Source organism: Lentinula edodes (assembly GCF_021015755.1).
Source record: "Lentinula edodes strain Le(Bin) 0899 ss11 chromosome Unknown C8R40scaffold_50, whole genome shotgun sequence".
NCBI lineage: Eukaryota > Fungi > Basidiomycota > Agaricomycetes > Agaricales > Omphalotaceae > Lentinula > Lentinula edodes.
The window spans coordinates 286448-308697 of record NW_025764356.1 but is presented as its reverse complement, the minus strand read 5'-3'; the positions used below and the strand labels follow the sequence as shown (position 1 = coordinate 308697).

The following is a 22250-nucleotide window of genomic DNA, read 5'->3' as shown; positions in this document are numbered from 1 at the left end:
AGATACTGCTGTATCAGGTTCTGAAGAAACAGAACTGGTTGTTGCAGTAGATAATATGCTATCAGGTGTGCTTATGAGGTGAATTAGTATCATATCATTCATATGATTATGGATAGAAACAGCCTATGCAAGGTATTTGACTCCATTTAAGACATGTTCCAAACGTTCCTTTACTATGTCAAATGGAAAGACTTTCAGATCCCACTTTATACCATACAAGTACACAAGGAAGTACTCCATTCCGAGTTCACCACGGCGGATTTCCACAAATCTCCCCTCCGAGTCACAGCAATCGCGACCAAACACATGATCAAGGCATTGGTTCAGATTCTCCCAAGCCTTGTCTGCAGATCCGTCTTGTGCATTGGAGACAGCAGTATAAAGTTTATCATCTGCTGTCCCAAGTGGGACAGATGATGACAACCACTTGGATATGAAGTAGAGCCGATATTTCAAGAATGTCAATGGTGAAGGGATCCATGAAAGTAAAAAGCATCAATGAGCGGCGCCCGACAGTAATGTCAGGGTAACAAAATCAAATTTGCAGAGTCTAGACAAGTAAGGCTGTTCCAATAAACATGATACTGTTTACAAGCTAGCAAGAGAAGGAAGGGAGCAAGAATGAAATTATATGCTATATAGTGGTCCCTAGCACTAACTGATAGTTTCTCACATTTCTCACATCCATTTTTCAGAATTTTCGGACCCATGTTAGTAACATTGTTAGTAACATGTATTTCTAACATATGTTATGTAGGAAGTACTGACTTTCTTGGCAGACCCTAGCTAACTGTGAACACCATCACATAGCGGGCCCTGCTTGCCGGCGCTATGACGTTATTTGCTTGTACATATGTACAAAGGATACCAGGAACTGCTTCGGTGGCAGATAGACCTTAACAAGCAAGGTGATGAACCGCCAAATCCGGATTGTGGTTGCCCCTTGGATACGTGATATTCTTGCTTGCAAAACGCAGGACCTCTCCCCCGGAATGTACAGCGAACCTGTTCATCGCGCACCGCCAAATTCAACATCGAATCTCACCATCAATCGGGCTTGCAATTGGGATTCAAACAAAGGGACCTTTGTTGCGTCGATACTATTAAAGAGGATATTATCAAAATTCTTTCCCCAAATCTTCTCACTACTCCTTCTGAATCACCATGACCGACTTAAAATTCCACTTCAGCTTCAATAAAGATGGAACCACAAAATATGTTCAGCTGCCGGCAGCTCACTGTATTGCTGAAGTGGACCATCAGAGGTAGCGTTTTCATCGTCATTACTGTGGCTTTAGCTTTTGAACATCGACTTTCAATATCTTAGCAACTCTAAGAACCACGTCCCAGACGACGGTCTCCATTTTGGTGATTTGATAGCCACCCCTCAATAGTGAGCGAGTAAATTTCGGTCCTTCCAATTACTAATGCGCTGTCGTAGTGATCACCCCCAACGCCAGTATTCTGGACATCCTATGCTGCTTTCCACCCACGAAGACACTAGTACTACTACGGCCTCATAGTGAGTCGCTATCAAATTCGCTATTTGCGCCTCTGACATGCTGCATAGTGTGTCTCCCAAAAACCAACATCGTGATGCTGGGGAGTATCACTCTGACATGAATGTTCCTCCTTCCAGGTAAGCTATTCAAAGGCTTGGAATTGGAAACCCTTCAAGTAGTCGATGCTTTTTGTAGTCTCAGTGCTGAGCCACAGCGCTATGACCTCCCTAACTTTCCAAATTGCTTCATGCCTCTACCTGCCGTATCGAATCCTGCCCAAGTTGAAGGTCTTATGTGTAGTGCTGTTGCCATGTCCCCGCAGTGAGTTGTTCGAAGCTGTGCCAAATCTGTGCGATCACTGATGATTTTACAGTATTCAGCAATCTGAACAAGCTGACCTTCCTGGTTGTTCCACGGTTCAAGACAAAGACCTGTGTTCTGGCAGTACTGACCACTCTCTCCTGGGGTAGCTATCCTGAAATTGTGCCGATTCCTCTCAGCCACTGACCTTCATGTAGTGTCCATCACAAGCATGCTCCTACTTCCAGTAAACCTGCACCAACGACTGACGACTCACACGCCGCTGATCGTGCTTCGACTGCATCTCCAAGGTGAGTCTTATGAACTTGAACTTGTCCTTTCGGTCGCTGATGATATGAATAGTCTTCATGAAAATTCTGAACATGTACATGCTACTTCTTCGGCGGTTTCTTCCGAGGCGAATCATGATCCAGACCTGCAAAGCATGCCCTCAGATGCAAGCGTTACAAATTCATCCGAAAGAGATCTAAGCCCCAAGGCCGAATCAGGATCGGTTTGGACTGGTATCAAGGTATCTGCCCAGGATTCTGCCCAGGATTCTAAAGCGCCAAAAGAAAATCATTTACGAGTTGGCATCCACGGTGGAAAACCTTCATCTACAATCATTTTTGTTCAGAAAAAGGTGAATCACAAGGATGCCTGGACTCGTTCCTTCATTCTCAAAGCTGCGCTCATGGTTGATCACCCTCCGGACTTCGAATTGCCTCGCGGCTCCGGCCTCCTACGTCCTAACGATCTTTTCGTTTGTGTGGACCTGTCATTATGGCACGAAACAGAGGATGTTTTGAGTGCAAACTCCATCTCCTCTACCTCGATATCTTCTAGTGCCCTTTCCTCCAACTCCAGTACTGCATCATCGAGGAATGATCCATTGCGTTGGTCTGATCCAACCATGTCGCAATACCTGCGTATATGGTGCTGGGACGATAAGCTCAAAGTGTGGCAACCGATACAATATGGTTGTTCGCGCTGTATTTCGAGCTATGATCTTGTCTTAAGCTTCTATCGGAACACATTCGAACCTTTGTGGGTCACACCTGAATCACTGCGCAGAAAGGATCATCATAGATTGGAACCCTTGACTAAACCGAAGGCAAGAAGGAAATCCAAGTTGGGTAAATTGCGGTCGAAGTGAAGACCATCATAGGTGAAATCACAGTAGACATTCAGTGGATATACTACATGCAAACTTGTTATTTTGTTCGGAAATTCATATACTTAAACTCATTAACTCTCATGTTTCGAAGTCAACATCTGTGTTACGGGGGTCGGTTCATCAAGAATTTTGTCAAATCTAGTTATGTAGGTCGAGAAAATAAGGAGCGGTTTCTTGATGTTTCGCGATTCGGGATTTGATGAGAACAGCTTCTGTTTCTGATACGGTAGCGATCGCGTGAAGAGCAGCGATTCAGAAAACAGATAAAGGACTAGCTATATGACGTCACTAGTCGCTCACCGACCAATTGCAAGTCAACTGCGAACGCAATGGTCAGACTCGCGATTACTGAAGATAGTCACCGATACCATCAGCAAGCCCCAACGCACATGCAGCTTCAACACTACCGCCAACATAATCGATCTTCGTACGTTTCTCGCCTCTGAGTTTAAAATCGTCCAGTTTACCAAAATACACCCCCGAGAGCACCTCAAAACTTGTGACAACCCGTTTAGACAAGATGTGTACAAACAAGCAGCGGAGAAGAGTGTGGAATCAGTCAAGAGGTACAGCGATTAGGAGACGGACATCCCTGACAGAGATGTGTTTTGTCTGTTCTGGGCCCCGCGGGTTTGCGGTGAGGAGCAGAATTGTTGTTGTTGTTGGATGCAGATGGGGTTGGGGGTTAGGTGACAACGACGATGAGTTGGGGTTGGCTAAAGTAGAGGAGTTGATGATGGAGGGGGGAGGGGGGAGCGCTAGAGTACAGCCACGCCTTCAACGACGACATCGCCTGGTCAACCCAGAGGGGCAACACCAAATGGGATCATCTCGAATACAGGACCTGGACCGGGCGGTGGTGGAGCATATCGCTTTGAAGAGCATAATGGACCCAAGCAGTGTAGAGCCCGAAAGGGTATTTACCTCCTCCTTCAGATACGACAGAGGCAACTGGCACCCAGACCACTGCGAACACGTCGACGTCAACGATGCTCACAGACCTCTCCACAGGGGCAATGTTCGTAAGCCCATGGGACAGTTTTGATAGGTTGGGACGCGGGCTCAACGACACGTAATGGGAGATGGTGGGAGAATAAAAACTAGCTGTTCTGTGACTTGCATAGGAGTGATTGATTGGGCGAGCCGAGAAGAGCTCCTGTGAAAGCATTTCCTCGTACTTTCCGGTGCTCGACACTGCGCCAGAAGACGCGCAATGGTTTTCGCCTAGCTCTCTTCGTATCCTGGTGAGTTCGTTCTTCGGTGCGCTCGACAAATTTGGCTCTTGAATCTTGGTAGTTGTTTTGCCCGTGCTAGCACCTTCTTCCCCGCACCTTCTACAGCTCTGGTACATGAATAGCCTCATCGATGCTAAAGAAGCTACCGTCGCTTTTCAAGATTTAAACCTCCTTGCGAAGCCGAGTGACTGCCTTGCAGCCATTCGACATCATCCCATCCTCTTATTATGAAGCACAACTCGGGTTTGCTATATTACGGGCACGGTTGGCATATTCAAAGGTGCTTCTAAAAAGCTTGAGATTGAGTAGGAGAAGGAGAGATACTCCTCTGCGAGGCCGAGTGGGAAGCGGTAGCTTCAGTCTTTGGATGCGGAATTATCGCGGTGGATGGGCGAGGGAGAAAGAGATGTTGTGGGGTACCTGGTTCAGACAAAAGATCTAGACCCATGATTTTGGCAAAATTTTCATCAATGAGGATGAATCTGACGTGTTATTTGTAGCATCGCACTGGTAATGTACCTTTTATGTTGTACAGCAGTTCTTCGCTGCTGCCGTATCGATTTTTCACGAAATCGTTCCATTTCATGATGAGCATCGACATTGAGGAAGAACAACGAACTGTATTCGATCTCAATGTGTGGATGTGGACGAGAAAGGTGGAAGGCTGCTCACTCGCGGGGAGATGAGCTTCCGAGCTCTGTAGGTACGGTCCAGGGCAGGCAATAATTGAGGTCAGGATGGATCTGTAGATCGAGTCTGACGGGTCGTTGCGCTGTAAAATAAGAGAGAGAAGCATGAAGCAGAGTGTACGCTGATCCTTCGAGCTCCAATTCCAGGACTGGGAGTTAGCCATTTGGGAAATGGCGGGACCGACGCGCGCAAGTTATTTCCGACAACCAGGTGTTTTGATGAAAGATAATTAATGGAAATTGATAATAATTAGACGCTGTTTGAGCGCGCAATCTCAGCATAAACGCTTACAAATAAACTCTTCCGTTACACTTCCGTTTGTTGATCCTCACTCGCACTCTGAACATGGTGCTGATTTGGAAAGAGAGCGACCGCTTCCAAATTGAGCCTTGTACAGCTGACTCAAACCATGACCGAAAATACTCCATCAATTCGATATCACTTTCGCCTGATGCACACTATCTGGCCATTGGCTACGGGACTCAACTCCAAATCTGGGATTTGGTTGATAATACGGCAGTTACTCCGAAGGCTAACGTAGAGGTCAACACCACGACCAATTTCGCGATTTGGTTCTCGAATTCGCCAAGATTAGTTACAGCTCATGACGAAGGACCGGTCTATGTCTTCACAATCAAAAACCCAGGAGTTGACATAGCTTACCACCGTGACATTGGTGTCGAAAAGCCTGCCACATCTATTGCAATTCTAGATGAAAGAACTATTGCAGTCGCACTAACGGAGTTTGTACAGATTCAATGGTTGGATGAAGGTGAGTTTTGCGCTTGATTCACACTTGTACTGGGCGTCTTAGTTAAGACCCCGAAGAGTCAGGCAGATGGAAGACTATAGCACAAATCTCTCCTTCTCTTAACGAGGGCACATCTGTAAGATCGGTGCATACCATTACTCAGAATAGAGTTCTGGTTTCATGTAGTGATGAACAAGCTATGTGGGTGATTGTCCTTCCACGTTGTGTCGATGCTGAACAAAATATAGCATTTGGCAGATCACCCGAGACTCTGTTGGCTCTGTTGAGCCTCAAGTTCTGAATGTGTTTTTGCTTCCTGGTCTAATGTAAGAGATACCGCTTCCCAATATTATCTTGTAATCATAAATATACTTCTCAGTGTAGACTCAATAGGAAACCAAATATTGTGTACGGATCATGCATCCCGCACGTACAAATCTTTCAAAATTGGTGCAGGCGGTGTTGAACCTCAAGCAACCCTTTCTCCACGGACACGCGATGTGTATAAGACACCACAGCCAGCTTCGACTGCAACATTTTTACCCCCTTACGGAAATGCTATAATTGGTGGAGGTGTTGGACAGCTAATACTATTCGATGATCAGGGCAATCGGTTACAGAATCTCTCTTTCAAGGATGAGAGTGAGCAATGTTCAATGGTTGAACAGGCTAATCGAGGTGGGTTTTCGCTGCTCAGAAGAATCATGTGAGAATTGAACTTTTCTTGATCACAGCTTGTGTTGCGCCCCAATCGATTTCAGTAAGTTCATTGCCTACGTATAACTGGCGATCTCGATGTCTGAAGTTTATACACTCAGTGCATCTACGTTAATGGCACCGATACTGGCTTTCTTGCTGCAGCAATCAACCTTGACAACCGAGGCGAAGTAATCATCTGGCGTACAAAAGAAATGGTTAGTATTTGGCATCGCCCTCTTTTTAATGTTATAATGGCCAAAAGACACGCATTTAGTAGTGGATTTATAATGGCATTATTAGCCTATATTGTGCTTCGCTGGTACAATGTATAAATAACACTACAGTTTTACTTGTACCTGTAACTGATTCTCTCTCAATCGTAACTTCTGCTTGTACTGGTAGTTGTTCTGGCGATACATCATAACTGCGTCGGAAGTTTGCTTAGTCGGCAGGAATACAAGTGCGACAACAATCAAGCAAAGAAGTGATAGATAGAAGCGAGGCCTTCGAAGTTTCAATCCTGGAGTTTGTTGCATGAAACCTGCGATCTGGATTGGAGTGAGATATCCCGATATTGAAGAAATGCGAGACATCGAGTGACCATAAGCATTTCGAATTGACCCTGCGCTTCCTGTTCGAAATGAGGAGGCTAGTCTACATGAGGCTATCCAACCAATGCACATTGAAAGGTTCACGATGAGGTCAAAGACTTTCTGGATTAGAGTGAGATATCCCGGTACTGAAGAAATGCGAGACATCGAGCGACCATAAGCATTTCGAATTGACCCTGCGCTTCCTGTTCGAAATGAGGAGGCTAGTCTACATGAGGCTATCCAACCAATGCACATTGAAAGGTTCACGATGAGGTCAAAGACTTTCTGGATTAGAGTGAGATATCCCGGTACTGAAGAAATGCGAGACATCGAGCGACCATAAGCATTTCGAATTGACCCTGCGCTTCCTGTTCGAAATGAGGAGGCTAGTCTACATGAGGCTATCCAACCAATGCACATCGAGAGGTTCACGATGAGGTCAAAGATTTCCTTGGTACCTCCTTGCCGTTGGGGGAGGGAGAGCCGAAACCTTTTCGAGATATACACGTTGCTAGCACTTGCCAGATGACGTAGGTCCTGCTCAGTCATTTGAATCAAGCAATTGTCGAGTGCCTTTGTCGTAGTGACTGAGTTCTGGGGTAGCACATCTCCAGTAGCGCCTGTCTTATCGTTACATTGACCGAATGGCTCGAGATCTTCGAGTCCAGCCAGAAAGGTTGCTGCTTTGGTTTCGAGCTTTAAACCCAAACCGGAAAGATCAGAGTCGGGGCTGGGCTGGGAATTGCGATGAGACTGGATCAAGGCAAATTCTTGAAGCTACAGTGTACACAAGTGCGTTAAATCATCGAGGACCAGTTGATATTAGAGTACGAACCAGAGTACGATGCTGGGTGGGGTGGTCATCTTGACTGCGCTTTGCAGGGTTCGACGAAAGATAATCATAGCCAAGATTGTTAGCCTCAAGCTTGTTCATTATCAAACCTTCCGAAAGCGAACTGGAGTGGAACATCTCGGACCGCGGAGAGGGAGGTTCAAGATGCAGAAGATCAGGGGCGGGGGCCTAGATATAACATCAAGCTCTCGAGAATGAGGAATCACTCTAGACTTACGCGGGAAACAGGAAGGGGGATGTCACTAGGTATGCCTGACGAATGTGGTGGCTTCCAAGGACAAGGAGCAAGATGTATAGTTTGCGATGGTGGTGAGTCTGGATAAGATGAGATCTAATAGAGGGTATCTAGTCTATTAAGCAAGATTTTGGTTAGTGATGTCACTTACGCCTTGGCAGTCTAATAAGTAACTAATGTTCGCATTTTCGGTGAGTTGAATTCCCCAGATGGGATCCTTATTGACTTGGAAACAGTCAAAGCAGCGTTCTGTGGAATTCTTGAGTCATTGAATTGCATATGTTCAGAGAGACTCACGAAGTGTTGACAAGCTGGGATTCAAGGATTGATCACCAACCATCATACAGCTTACCATCATCCACAAGCTGTTGAGAGAGATCGTGTGATTGAAACCTTGCACTATTGCTGGGTCGTGATAATATGACACGTCCGTATTCGGTCTGTCCCTAGAGCTCATATTATATACGCGATCAGCCACGTCTTCGACAAGAACGTTCAAAGCTGACTGTACAGCAGGTCAGCGATGATAGAGGATTGACATTTGGACTGCGCACTAAAATCTCTTCGTGGTCTTTGATTCTTGTTTGAAGGCAGTTCAGAGTCTCCTGTGTGTCTTCCAATCTCTTGTTCCCTTCTTGCTCGAATGAATCTATGGCTGCCCAGGCTTTTCTTGAAGAGTCCCCATAATAATTAGTATAAGTTATTTCAGACTTCTCGGGTGCCTGAGGGATTTTAATGCGATACTGGACACAGCGGATAAACATGCTCACGTTGCAGGGAGGTGTGATACAACTAGGTTCATCAGTCGATGTGTTGCTTAGCCGATATTCTCTCAATACCTGCACGGTTTTCAAGCCTATTTTGGTCAAGTCTAGGGCTTGAGTCAAAATGGTATCGCGGTCCCAACATGATGGATTTGTAGGAAATTCATGCATGCGCACTAGAACACAATATTATTGTTATATCTTTCCTTCTGAAAATTGAGATGACTGGGTGGCTCACATAGCAATGTCAAGATTGCGGAATCGCTGGTCAACTAAAGGGTCGAATGATGAAGGATACAGACTCGCAACAAGAACATGATCACAACTACATACCTTCAAAGGCTCCGCATTGATCAATACCAGCAGATTGGACGACGCCGAGCACACTGCCTTCTTCAATCGAGATATCAAGTTAAGATGTGAGGGATATATAGGCGGGATTCGTCCTAAAGGTTGCGTGGAGTCGGAGTATCGTTGAATGTCTTCAATTCGTTCTATGATAGAGTTCTATCATGATTTTCTCAGGAGATGCAGGAGCAATGTGAATAAGTTGAAGTTGCGTACCGCATTCCTAATGGCACGGCGCAGAGTCAAGTTGAGCTGATTAGCTTCTTGGTGTAACACTGAGCATAACACATCTCTCCTAGACTTTGCATTCTGCAAAGCATCTTCAACGCCACTGATGTCGTGTTTGATCTTTTCGACAATGTTCATGATGGAGGAAGGCACAGAGCGCGCATCTCTAGGAGATACTATTTATATTTGCCTAGCTCCTTTGTCCTTAGGCTCAAAGGATAGACATGGCGCAAAATGACGCTTAAGCGCTTAATCAACCTCAAGCAGCCAGCGAGCAAACACTGGATTTTTGCGCTTCCCCTTCGGAAATCATAGGAGTACTCATGCTAAATAGATGTTGTTTCGGACGATGAGAGAAAAATTGCCTACGAAACACGTCTAAAGTTCAGACTTCCTGAGTGCCTTTCAATATGACGGCCGGATACCTCCGAATTCTTGGTTGAACGTTGGTAGCCCATCAGTTGAAAGCTCGCCTAACCACCATTCTCGACGCTATTCCGATTGAAACTTGTCCACTTATCCAAAAATTCCGCTGCACAACGAATTGACTAAGACTCCACTCGATCTTCGGACGATTTGTACCTGAACTCTAATTTACTTGACGGCTGTCTGGAAAACAAATTGTTTTGCTTATATGTTGCGTTGCGTTCTCCAGATCCATCAGAGGTCGGAATTGAGCTAATTCAACATTTATTATATGTATCAGGATAAGCTTTGGAAATCCTTCCCCCAGGTCCCAGCTCTCTGCCTATCCTCTCAATGCGTCCTCGCTTGAAGGACGGAAAACCCATTGGCCAGTATCAAAGACCGATTTCAGGCCATGACAAACCTTATTACCTCTGTTGCTGTGAGTTCTGTCGTGTCGGAGGGATCGCTTGGACCGCCGAGGGCGAAGTAAAAGGGCGTTATTTTCGTTCTGGGGCTGAGATAGAAGCTCATCGGCAGTTTATTGATTCCCAACCCAGGGAGAGTACCCGATCTTCTACGTATGCTGCTCCGCTCCCTCGGTCTGCGGCTATTCCAATCTCTACGGTCCCAGACTCACCTACACCCTCTAACCTCTCTCCTGCGGCAAGTGACTCGTCGTCGATTCCCGTCGCCGTTTCTTTGGGTTCTATTCCTGTGGACGAAAGTAACAGGATGAAATCTCCGAGGGATGAAGATACTTATGACCTGACAAAACTTAGAGCAATTCAAGAACAGCTCGAGAGAGAAAAAAGTCATCCTTCCTGGGACCCCACAGACATCGAATTCATTGAAGATCCTTCTGCAAGTCCCACTCTTCCAGAGAGTAGCGATCATTTGTTGCTCCTTCGCAAGGGACCCTCTAATTCTTTTATCCGCGGCCATTTAGAGTGGCTTAAACAAAGCTCCGATTTTGTTGCAACGCTCTCAAAAACCAATCCCACTTATCAGAGTTACACTTTTCAGAATGTACGAAAGGTTGTTCAGCGTGAGCTGGATCGCCAGACAGTACTTGCTTGGAATAAGGTAGAGGAGGAATGGAACCGGCAACGTCGAATTTCCCTGTGCAAACAGCGGCGAGTCAAAGCTCACAGTAAGCTCAACTATTTTGGCTACATGCTTACGCTAATTGTACTTCTCGAGGTGTGTCTTATGCCGACATAGATCCTTCAAAACAAAGCTACTTGATCATATGGATTCTAGCAGCGGTCATGCATTTCATTTGCAACATAGCGGTTGAACGTATGACATTTCTTCTTGGTGGCCTGCGAATTGTCGCCGGCTTACAAGGTGGTACCCCTGATGAGATAATTTCCTTCATTCCAAAGGAGATGGACACCATTGCAGCCCGACTAGATCTTGAGCCTCACTACACCACATTTGCATGCTGTCCCCGATGTTTCCAGCTCTATGACAATGATGACTTCCCCGACCGATGTTCCAACAAGGCCGCTGCAAACAGCAAGCCCTGTGGTCGTAGATTAAGGCCTTCCGACAAGAGACCAACTCATTCTAGGAAAATGCGTTCGGGTACTAAACTATCGAGCTTGCCAAGACGATCGTTCTTACAGCAAGATTTGGAACACTGGATTGGGTGGATGTATAGCCGTTCGGCTATGGAAAAGTGGCTGGATCGGCCATACTCGGAAAAACCATCCCCTGACAACACTGTCCATGATATGTGGGACTCTTCTTTTCTGCGGACCTTTCTCGGGCCTGATGGACAGAAACCGTTTCTGTGCCCTCCTCCGGGTACCGATGAAAGTCGACTTGTTTTCAACTTGAATTCCGACGGTTTCAACCCTTTTGGAAATCGTACAGCGGGTAAAAAGGTTAGCATCGGGGGTATATACCTTGTGTGCATGAATCTCCCCCCTTCCTTGCGGCATAAACCAGAAAATGTTTTCCTGGTTGGCATTATTCCTGGTCCCAAAGAGCCATCGATGGACCAGATCAATTACATTCTGCGTCCTCTTGTCGACGTGCTCGAGCGGCTCTGGGAAACTGGGATGTACATCAACCGTACCCACCAGCATCCTCATGGACGTACAGTCAGAGCTGCACTTGGTGCTCTTGTTTGTGATATGCCTGCAGCGCGTTTGCTCGCTGGATTCTCTCACTATTCCAGTAACACACTTTCTTGTTCCATGTGCAAAGTTTCCGATGTTAATGAGCTGGACGAAGAATCCTTCCGACCTCGTACTGCTTCAGAACATCGTCAAATGGGTAAGGCCTGGCTAGATGCACAGAGCGAAACGGAGCGAAAACGTCTGTATGAACAGAACGGTGTTCGATGGTCAGAGCTTTTGCGCCTTCGTTATTGGGACCCTGTCCAAAACACTGTCATAGACCCCATGCATGGCTTTTATCTTCGGATTCTTCAACGACATTGTAGGGACATATGGGGCATGAGTGTCAACCTCGAAGACTGCGATGGATTATGGGAGCTGGATGAGCCTACTGATGAACAGAAATCTGCAGCTCGAAATGTGTTCCGATACGGTTCGGCCTCTGCGCTGAAACAACTTCGCACCAACGCTCTCCGTTATCTTGCATTACAGGAGGGTTTGGAGCACCGTCGGAAGAAAAACTCGCTCCTATCTGCTTTACTGCAGCTGGTGTGTCAATTTATACTTCATACTTTCAAAATCTGACCATATACTTTAGCGCGTCGCTAGAAACTGGTTCGACGCTGACAACAATCGGTTACCTATCTCCGGCCGATCTTCTGACACACCCTCAGACTCCGATTCTGTGCCAGAGATCGAGGTGGACGCCGAAGCAATGCGAGTGGTAGACGAGAATGAGGAAATCGTCAAAGCTCGGAAAGAGTATAGAGATGGAAAAACGAAGGAAGGCTTCCGCAATTTTAGTCCTGATACTATCCGTCAGCTTTCGGATGAACTAGGCGTCACAGCAACCACCGGAAAAGGCAAACCGTCTCGAAGCAAAGTAAATCTAATTGATATGCTAGTTCAAAAGGTCTGTTGTGTTTGTCATCATTGTATAGCAAGCTAACCATCATGTCCTATCGTAACCAATGACAGCGAAAAGAGGACGCTTCGATTCCTTTCCCAGAAACACTTAGCCAGCCTGAGAATGCTTTCAATAAAGCTTCCGTGGAACAGCTTTATGAGCGGGCTCCTAAAAGGGTCATCGATAAGATGAAGTGGCCAGAACTGAAAGGTATATGTCTCTTTATTGGGAAGCTCAAAGTCCGAAGAGTGCAGAAGGGTGAGGATGACAACCTGGGCAGCTCAGACCAGGAGGATGGCCAGGAGGATACCTCAGACGGAGAAGAGTTCATATTCGAAGAGGGGGATCTTTCGAGTGACCTCGAGGCCGATACCGATCGGAACTCACAAGTGCTGCGAATGCAAAAATTTATCCACAAAAATGTATGCTTTGTTTTGTTCTCATCCCCTTTTCTAATCCATCACTGTAGCGTTACGACTCCGGAATAACCAACAAGGCTGGTCGACTGAAGCGCCGAACGAAAAAGGGGAAGGCTGGTGTCAAGAAGGCCGGCGTTTTGGGAAAACAGATGCTTGCTGATGTCCGTCGAGACATGGAACGACTCTCTCTTCCATCATGGGTTGCCAGAGCACCTAGCCGCCCAGGCGAGACAACGCAAGGAAAATTCAGTGCAGACCAGTGGCGAACATTTTGCACCGTAAACTTACCAATCACCTTGATACGTCGATGGGGCTCGTTGCCAAAAAACGAACGCAAGTATAGAATGCTAGCAAATTATATGCAGCTCGTGTCCGCAGTCCGTCTGGCGAACATGCGGGAGATGACAGAAAAACGCATCCAATACTTCGAGGAACTCATTCGCTTGTATCTGAAAGGCATACAGGAGTTGTATCCTCACACTAACATCACAATCTATCAGCATATGATGCATCATTTTGGATCTTTACTCAGACGCTTTGGCCCTGTTCATAGTTGGCGTTGTTTTGCTTTCGAACGTCTGAATTATGTTCTGCAGCAGACATCCACAAACAATAAATTAGGTGCGTTTTGCACCCTTTCCTCTCTTCATGTTATTGAATGTTACCCAGGGGAGTTGGAAAAGACAATGTTCCGACGATTCTGCATGACTCAAAAACTGCGCTCCATCTTCCATGGCGCTTCTCTTCCAGCTTATTTGGTCTCCCTTGCTACAATTTATGAAAAATGCTTCGAGAGTTCCGACACTCGAGGCACCCGCATCACTGATGTTCTTGCATGGGAGACGGCGGCCGAGAACTCGCTAACAGAGAAAGTCGATTGGAGCGACCAGGGTCAACTTACTGCTCTAGACACGCAAACTTTCAAGGCACTCTCGCATGCGGTCAAGCTTTTGACGCCAGAAGTACCTCTTCGCCTTTCCCCTCACGTACATGACTGGAAGCGAGTAGAATGGCGAGATTTCACGTTTACGACTCAGAATTGTGCTTTTTCGGACTCTCAAGTTGTTTTTGACACCGGCAAGGGATGGTCTGCCGGCTGTATAGACCGCATCTTCAGCGCCCGTTGGATTGCTGATGGAAGCCATCACTATTCAACTTTTGCTCAGGTCAAGGAATATTCTCCTTTGTCGCAGCAAGACAGTCAATTTGACAACTACCGCGATTTTGGCTTCGCTGGCGGCCGCTTGTTCTACAATCATTTCGAGAAAGAGCCGATCGTTTTGCCTCTTGCTCAACTTAGTTCCCATTTTGGATTTTCCATTCAGTCAGTCCCTAGTATTACAACAGAAATCTTCCACGCGCTCCCCTTGAACAAAGTGAGTTTCTAGTTATTCCTACGGTAGGAGTCACCGTGCTGAACTGTTGATAGACTTTCGAGTTCAATTCTTAACAACACGCAAGGAAGAACACCACCGGTAAGCGATGTCAACGAAAGGATCCATGGTTTCATCACCTGCATGTAGTCTGTACTTGTATTGTCTACCTGCTACTCTGTAACTGTAGTCACGATAATTACATTAGTGCTGTCACATTCATAGATATTCATATCCACATCGTAGGTGCTCAAACTGGTTGGAGTCTATAGTGTATTGTTCCCTCGCAGTTAGTTGTACGCTTCTAATCTGCACTGCGATTCGCAACCTGAGTCGTCGGCTGAGTGATTTTGCCCTTCTTCTTTTTGTTGGGAGACTGACTAGCAGTATTCGAGGGACCTGCGATGTTCGAGGGACCTGCAATGTTCGAGGGACCTGCAATGTTCGAGGGACCTGCGATGTTCGAGGGATCTGCAATGTTCAAGGGACCTGCGGTGTTCGCGAAACCTGTAACATTTGGGAGACTTGCTTTATTCAAAGGACCTGCGTTCGGAGGACCTGCGACCGAAGGGTTCGCGATACTGACACGCACACGTTTGGCGTCAACGTCCGATGCACCTGTTTCTATTAATTTGCGTTTGAGTGTCCTAGTCATTGACTGGTGAATAATTTTGAGCGGTATGCATGGCAAGCTAACTCACTTTGGGCGCGGGTCGGCAGCGAGAATGGAGGGAACATCATCTGATTTAAGATGTTCATCTCGTCATGGCACCAGGAAGGAGTGTTTGACCTACCAACAAAATGTCCAAGCACAGAGAGTTGACTGCCCGAAGGTCATGAAATCAGCTGATAATGTCGAAGAGGGTTGAGAAAATACACACTTTGGACCTTCTAGGTGCAGACTACATTCGATATCCTTGTCTAGTCGAATGAGGATTTGAGTATGGTCCAGCTTTGTTCCGACGATCAGGGCCATGTAGAGCAAGATACAAAATACATACCGCTCCTACTCTCATCGTGGCAATGTTAAAAGATTCACCCTTGCCATGTACAGCAAGAACTAGTGTTGTTCGGGCAAACACATCCGTATAGTTCTTGATGGCAACATTTGTCAATACTAAGTTCCGAGTGGGTTTGAACGTAGTCGAGATTCCGGCAGAAACATTCATCCCCCTGCGCAAACCAGTTGAAAGTCAGGTATGGAATCGGGATAGACAAGAGATGAGAAGAGACATACCAGAACGACATGATTTACGCAAAGAACGAAGTTAGTGGCAGGTGGCAAGTCAAAGGCCATTTTATAGTCCAAAACTATCAAGACAAAGGGATCCGCGCGGGGTTTTCCGCAAATCTGGCCATGGTCGAACAAAGCACGAGCAAACCACGTTCCAGCTAAATTAATGCAGAGTCCCGCCGGCCCGCCATTATAATCCAAAGCACAGCCACGGGGCCAATAAGGAAATTTGCACGCATTCTGTTCTGTTCTGTTTCCATAATGCTGGTCTTTTGCCTGTACGCATAATCATACTGCTTTGCTGGCTCGGAATGTATTGATGTTCCTGAGTGGCAGGGCACTCAAACCTAGGTTTTGCGTCTACGCATGGATCTCTCTTGTAGACGATCAAGTCGTTAAAATTTTACTCGCTTTCAACTTCCGAATGTTCAATGCAAGAACACCCCTGCCCTCCCGATTGCCCTGAGGGATTTGCTCTTATGCCTCAGAAAGGGCCTTTCTGAATATCCAATGCAAGAACACCCTGCCCTTTCCAGTTGCTCCAAGGGTTTTGTTCTATAATTCCGAAAGGGCGTTTCATGGTATATTCATATATGTACCTAACAGAACAAGTGGTACTGTCGCTGAGCCTTAAGCACTACATGTGAGTGGCATTCAAGCCTGGAATATATTCTCTAACAATCCGTCACAGTTGAATATACCTGTTGAATCAGTATGCCCCAACGACTTCGACCAATTCCGATACATCGTACTATTGCACCAGCGTCGAACCCGGAGCTCTTACTCGAGCCCTCCTCTACATTAATTGGGAAACGAAAACGTGCAGCCGATGACAACATCGAAGGAAACCAAGATAACATTGACGATACCGGCGATCATGAGGGTCCTACTAAGTTATCTGCCCCAGACATGAAGCGTGTCAAGATATGGGGTGGAGAGTCACTCGATCGTGGTCTACCTATTTCCGTTCTTACCCAAGGCAGCTATTCTCCGACTCGTATTGACGGTCAGCTGAGTTTCTCCTTCTCATCGTCATCTTTCATTCTCAACGTATTTCAGCTGGCGTCCATATTTCCCAGGTCACACCGTCGTTAGACCTGAATATGTCTACTGTTCCTCCCGGAGCCTCGATTCCTCCCAATTCCGAATCCTTTCCTATGCCTGTTGCTGAATCTTCTTATTCAGTGTCTGGTTTGGACTGTCAAGCTAGTAAGTCGAAGCATCTTTTCTCTTCATGACCGCGAAATTGTCTCAATATTGCAATGTTGCAGGCCTTCCCTTTCAGGACATCCCACCGAATGCAACGCAGCTCCAAGGTCCCATTCCCGACGTGGTTGACCCTTTTCGATCCTCTCTGATTGTCTCATCCTCTGACGGAACCACTCATACCTGCCCCCTTGATTCGACAATCAAAAACCAAACACTGGGATTGATCCCTGTCACTAGTTCCGCTTGTCCCGACCCGACTCATCCATACCCAAAAGTAGACATCGTCTCGGAGTCTAGCTTTAGCACCGCGCTCAATCCCGATTCGGAAGATATCAGTGAAAACGACGATGATCAAGTGGAAGAGTGCGCAACACTTGGGGAGTTCATGGAAGAGGAACCGTATAGGCATGATGGCGGAATGTCGGCCAGTGGTTCTGTCGTTTCTGATGGAGCTGTACTGGCTGAATCAGGAGGTGGCACGTTTAGGAAGGCATCCGAACCCAATCCCTTCGTCGAAAACATTAATTTTGATCGCGATATGGGCTTCACCGAGGTCAACGACAATCAAGCCAGCAATCTGAATGACACCGATACTGCCCATATGGAGACAAGCAATTCGTTCACTATCCGCGAGGACAATCCGTCCATTCCGAACCAAAATCAAGCGTTTGAGGAAGATGTCAATGAAGATAACGAAAATAAGGAAAGCGAAGAGAGCGAGGAGGACGAGGAGAGTGAGAATGAGCGTGAAGATGAAGGGAATAGTGCCCCGGTCGGCAGCGCCATGTCGATCAGATGCTCTATCATCGAACTGGAGGAAGAAAATGTCGCAGGTCCCAGATCTTGTGTACGCGAGGTTGCTGATTCTGATTCAGATATGAATCCAGATGGATACGACTACCAATCCAGTGGCGATTACGGCCAAAGTAGTGTTCCGAATGGCACCGAGGCAGAGACCACCCATTTGCGCTCGGGTACAATTGTGTCCGAGGATGCTCCACCTGTTCAAATCCAAACTTGCGAGGAAGAGGAAGATGATCATGATGAGGAGGACGAGGACGGTTATTTTGAAGATTATAACATGGGTAGGGAAGACCAGTATGAGGAGACGGAGGAGGAGGATGACTATGTCGAAGATTATAACGTGGATGGGGAAGACCGGTATGGGGAGGCGGAGGAGGAGGAGGAGCACTATGGCGAAGATCGTAGCATGGGTGGGGATGATGATGATCAGTATGATGCAGAGGAAGAGGAGGAGGAGGACTATGTTGAAGATTATAACATGGATGGGGAAGACCAGTATGGGGAGGCGGAGGAAGAGGGGGAGGAAGAGGAGGAGGAAGGGGAGGAAGAGGAGTGGGAAGAGGAGGAGGAGGAGGAAGGGGAGGAGGAAGAGGAGGAAGGGGAGGAGGAAGAGGAGGAAGAGGAGGATTATGTCGAAGATGATACCATGGATGGGGAAGACCAGCACGCAGAGGAAGAGGAGGGCGATCTTAGCAATGTCATTGTCCAAATGTCAGCTAGAGATCCTATTGCCGTTGAAAAGGAAGAAGACGTGATTGAGAGTCACGCGTCCGAGGAAGCTTTTGCCTACATTGGAGACTATGACATGGATGGAGAAGACCAGTACGAGTTGGACGAGGAGAAGGATTCCGGAAGCAGCATCGGCCGGTCTGAGGAAGCTTATCAATCCGATGCTTACGACGAAGACTACAACATGGACAGCGAAGAACAGTTTGCGGGGGAAGCGGAAGAAGAGGAGGAAGAGGAGGAAGAGGAGGAAGCGGAGGAAGCGGAGGAAGAGGAGGAAGCGGAGGAAGAGGAGGAAGCGGAGGAAGCGGAGGAAGAGGATTCCGGCAATGGAATTGGCCGAATCTCACCAAGAGGTCCTACTGCTGTTGAAGATGAAGAAGAAGAGGAGGAGATAGAGAATTGCAATTCTGACGAGGCTTTCCAACGTCATGCCTATGTTGAAGACTATAACATGGACGAGGAAGACGAGTATGCCGATCATGATGATAGTGAAGATTCGAACGACGAAGATGTCGATATGCGGGACGGAGATGTTGATATGCGGGACGAGAGCCCAGTTATTCATGATACTTCACGAAAGGCAATGGTAGAGGATGTGTCGGATGAGGACGATCAGTATCCAGCGACGCATTTCCATTCTGGAAAGCAACGGGGTACCGCCTCATTCTTTTCAATTTCTCCGCCCAGCACGCCCTTCAAAACTTCGTATGTGGAGATTGACGAGGAAGTGGACAATGAAGCGGATAGTATCGTGGATAACCCAGATCAAGACACTGTGCTTTGGATGAGAGACGAGATACAGGAGCTCATCAAGACACAGGTCAAAACCAAGGAAATGGTATGTAACTTCATTTCCTCACATCGACATCTTTCTAACTCATATCACTCAGAAAAAGCATTTCACAACATTCCTCGAAAAATCAATGGACAATCCAGCCCTAGTCCTTGTTGCTCTTCATGCCCACATTGTCTACAACAGTGGCCGTCCGAGCCGTAATGCCTCGCAGGACATGGAACACTTCGACTTCGGCAGTGCAGACGGCATGAGTGCTGCAAGTCAGGAAAGCGACGAGGATGATGATCCTCCCCCTGCTAAACGCAAGAGTCCTAAGCGACGATCACAAAATCAAATACATCTTGCTCGCCAGATTCGCGCTTCTGTTAAGTCTTTACTGAAGCTCGATGACGATAAGGAAACCCTGATAAAAAGGTGTGTCGAGCAGTGGGAGATAAAGGATTGGATCGATGCGAAGTGCTCGGGACCCACCGTCGATAATTTTCGTCTGGATTTAGAGAACAAAGGAACACTGACTCGTTGGAACAAGGCCGCTTGCACTGTATTTGTGTCTTATTTCAAATCTTCCCCAGCGCACCAAAAATACTCTACGGTCATTGTCACGAAGGCTTTTGAAACCCATTTGATCCAACTTAAACGAAATATGGCCAAGGCGAGGGAATCAGTCAAGACCAAAACGAAGGGTGGCCAATCTGTAAAGTCGGATCGAGAGAGACAGAATCGACGAGTAGCTAGACGTAAACGTGTATGTTTGCTATTCTACTTCTTTTGACATGATCTGATCATCTGTTCTAGTTGCTGGAGCGTCGTCTTAACCTTTTCGCAAGGTTGAAAAAAAAGTATGGCGACGCGATACCGAAAGAGCTGGAAGACGCTATAAACCTTCTTACTTGGGAGATGATGAGTGGGGATGAGACCGACGGTCGTTCACAATTGGAATATCCCCATTTTTGGATCAGGAAACTCGAGTGGCGCTCCTCCGAACTTGCAGATTTGCTTGCATATTTGTCTGCTCTAGACATTGCATTTCGCTATATCCAGAATGGTCTGTACACCAAAGGAGCATTTCCTCTAGCTCGCACCAATCGTCTCAACTGCATTGAGACACAGTATCATGATCCTCCGACAGGCTTGCCCCGCAATTTCTATTCGACCGCGTGGCTGGAAAGTCATCCTGACCGCCTTGGTTCGGTTGTACCTACGAAAGCATTGAATCTGACGTTGCCTTCCAATATTCAACAGTAAGTCGACTCAACGCGTGCGATTTCGTTAACTAATGGTTTACTAGGAACGCTTTCCGTTTTCTGCATGTCAAAGAACGCTCAGACAAGCCACTGAATGTTGATGACCCGAGGCTGAAAAATACCTAAATAACCGCATGGTTGCTTGCGCTAACGCAGAGATGGGCGTTTGCCCTGTAGTATACCGCTGAAAGCTATCTATATTCATTTTAATCCATCTATGAAAAGTATGGGCGATGTCAACTTCCTCGGCCACTGCAACGTTGACCTATCTTACTGCCGTACCACCTTTCGTGTAATCATACCTAGCTGTCGAACTCGACGAAAACTTTTTGTAGAATTCAGTTTCCTCTGCCAATTCTCTGTGCTGCCTTCCCTTCCCTCTACTCACGCGGCAGATGTGTAAGGTAGAGCCAGCACTTGCCCAAGTATCCTTGTTCCATTGGTTAAGTTACTAATGGCAGAAATTCACTCAAAGAACAAGAACACCAGCTGGAATTATAGGTCATCTGTCTGGCTGATCCGACGCGTGAACAAACTTGAAGTTGGACACATGACCGCACTACACTAGAACGTGTATGTCACTGCATTTTCGAAAATCTGTGCAAAGATTTGTTCTAACCATGATAGTTTCAATGCTACCTAGCAGCAACAAAACTCCGTACGTTTTGATTTAGGACATCCCTAATATGAAGCAGCTCATCACATCGAACCCCAGTAACATGACATTCAGTTGTTTCATGGATTATATATTTTGCAACAACATTTGTCTCACTGAAGCTAACAAATTATCCAATGAAAAATGTCAGTCTGAACAGCAGTCTTATGTCCCATCAACTGCTACTCATGAGGATGAAATGATGTAACAGATGAACCCATCTCAGAGTATGTACAAAGGTGGTTTCACTCTGAGTTTGTTTTTGTCATGCCCTGTCCCTAAAAGCTCCCCTTGTTACCCTCCTAGACATCCCAGAACCGCGTATCAGCTCCTTTGCACCTCCCAAATAACCTCCCATGAAACCCCCATGAACCATGGAACCCTAGCCAACCTCCCGACCAATGCTAACCTCCATCTGAAGCAACAGCTCCGCGACTCGCGTATGCCGCCGGACAATCCCCTATCAATTTAGCGTCATGGGTTCCGCACTTCACGCCAGCCCCAATAGATGCTTGTTTATTACAATGTTCCTTTACCTATTCAGCCCACCTATATAAGTATCCTCTGTAACATCAGCGTCCCTAGCTTGGTATATTTTGAACACACACCCTTTACATAGGTTCAGTCCCTGTCCCTTTGTACCTGCTACCTATACGGAATTCTCTTTACTCTCTGTTTCTTTACCTCTGTTTCTCTCTACTCTTGCCTACTATCTCAACGATCATCTCTACGGTCGAATATACACTTTTACTTCACGTCTAAGCAATCCGAGTGAGTCTCCGAGCTCCCTCAAACAATACTAAAGCTCCCCAACGCCTAACGCCTTGGTGAGCTAACCTCCCCAACGCCTAACGCCTTGGTGAGCTAACCTCCCCAAAACCTCCTCGAGCTCCCCAATTGCTCCACAAGCTCTGGGATCTCAATCTAGGTAATGTCAAAGCTACCCCTTACATCAAACTACGTGCCGCTTC

General features: G+C 46.7%; 7 protein-coding genes across 7 annotated transcripts; 4 read left to right on the top strand and 3 right to left on the bottom strand.

Moving 5' to 3' along the window:
- Window positions 1–1164: 1164 nt before the first annotated feature.
- C8R40DRAFT_1176276 (uncharacterized protein) lies at window positions 1165–2958 on the top strand (the record flags this gene model as incomplete). The annotated part of the gene is made up of 8 exons (XM_046232486.1): window positions 1165–1265; window positions 1328–1393; window positions 1442–1522; window positions 1571–1639; window positions 1698–1823; window positions 1876–1968; window positions 2021–2113; window positions 2166–2958. The coding sequence occupies 8 exons, from the start codon at window positions 1165–1167 to the stop codon at window positions 2956–2958; spliced, it is 1422 nt and encodes a 473-aa protein (XP_046081035.1).
- A 576-nt stretch (window positions 2959–3534) lies between these two features.
- Window positions 3535–4330, bottom strand: C8R40DRAFT_1176275 (uncharacterized protein; the record flags this gene model as incomplete). The annotated part of the gene is made up of 2 exons (XM_046232485.1): window positions 3535–3737; window positions 3904–4330. 2 exons carry the CDS (start codon window positions 4328–4330, stop codon window positions 3535–3537), a joined length of 630 nt encoding a protein of 209 aa, XP_046081034.1.
- A 919-nt stretch (window positions 4331–5249) lies between these two features.
- C8R40DRAFT_1073734 (uncharacterized protein) lies at window positions 5250–6546 on the top strand (the record flags this gene model as incomplete). Its single annotated transcript, XM_046226622.1, has 6 exons — window positions 5250–5676; window positions 5724–5856; window positions 5904–5981; window positions 6035–6333; window positions 6390–6415; window positions 6517–6546. 6 exons carry the CDS (start codon window positions 5250–5252, stop codon window positions 6544–6546), a joined length of 993 nt encoding a protein of 330 aa, XP_046081033.1.
- A 146-nt stretch (window positions 6547–6692) lies between these two features.
- On the bottom strand, window positions 6693–9513 carry C8R40DRAFT_1176273 (uncharacterized protein; the record flags this gene model as incomplete). The annotated part of the gene is made up of 10 exons (XM_046232484.1): window positions 6693–7724; window positions 7783–7968; window positions 8018–8131; window positions 8187–8284; window positions 8333–8540; window positions 8590–8757; window positions 8806–8975; window positions 9038–9071; window positions 9133–9306; window positions 9364–9513. The coding sequence occupies 10 exons, from the start codon at window positions 9511–9513 to the stop codon at window positions 6693–6695; spliced, it is 2334 nt and encodes a 777-aa protein (XP_046081032.1).
- A 3841-nt stretch (window positions 9514–13354) lies between these two features.
- Window positions 13355–14623, top strand: C8R40DRAFT_1058187 (uncharacterized protein; the record flags this gene model as incomplete). The annotated part of the gene is made up of 2 exons (XM_046225192.1): window positions 13355–13856; window positions 13905–14623. Coding segments are annotated over 2 exons (1221 nt in total), but the record flags the coding sequence as incomplete, so codon positions are not given.
- A 289-nt stretch (window positions 14624–14912) lies between these two features.
- Window positions 14913–15856, bottom strand: C8R40DRAFT_1073731 (uncharacterized protein; the record flags this gene model as incomplete). The annotated part of the gene is made up of 6 exons (XM_046226621.1): window positions 14913–15255; window positions 15310–15349; window positions 15403–15431; window positions 15490–15560; window positions 15610–15781; window positions 15846–15856. The coding sequence occupies 6 exons, from the start codon at window positions 15854–15856 to the stop codon at window positions 14913–14915; spliced, it is 666 nt and encodes a 221-aa protein (XP_046081030.1).
- A 579-nt stretch (window positions 15857–16435) lies between these two features.
- C8R40DRAFT_1073730 (uncharacterized protein) lies at window positions 16436–20750 on the top strand (the record flags this gene model as incomplete). The annotated part of the gene is made up of 7 exons (XM_046226620.1): window positions 16436–16485; window positions 16556–16848; window positions 16902–17051; window positions 17114–19422; window positions 19475–20125; window positions 20176–20621; window positions 20669–20750. 7 exons carry the CDS (start codon window positions 16436–16438, stop codon window positions 20748–20750), a joined length of 3981 nt encoding a protein of 1326 aa, XP_046081029.1.
- Window positions 20751–22250: the final 1500 nt, after the last annotated feature.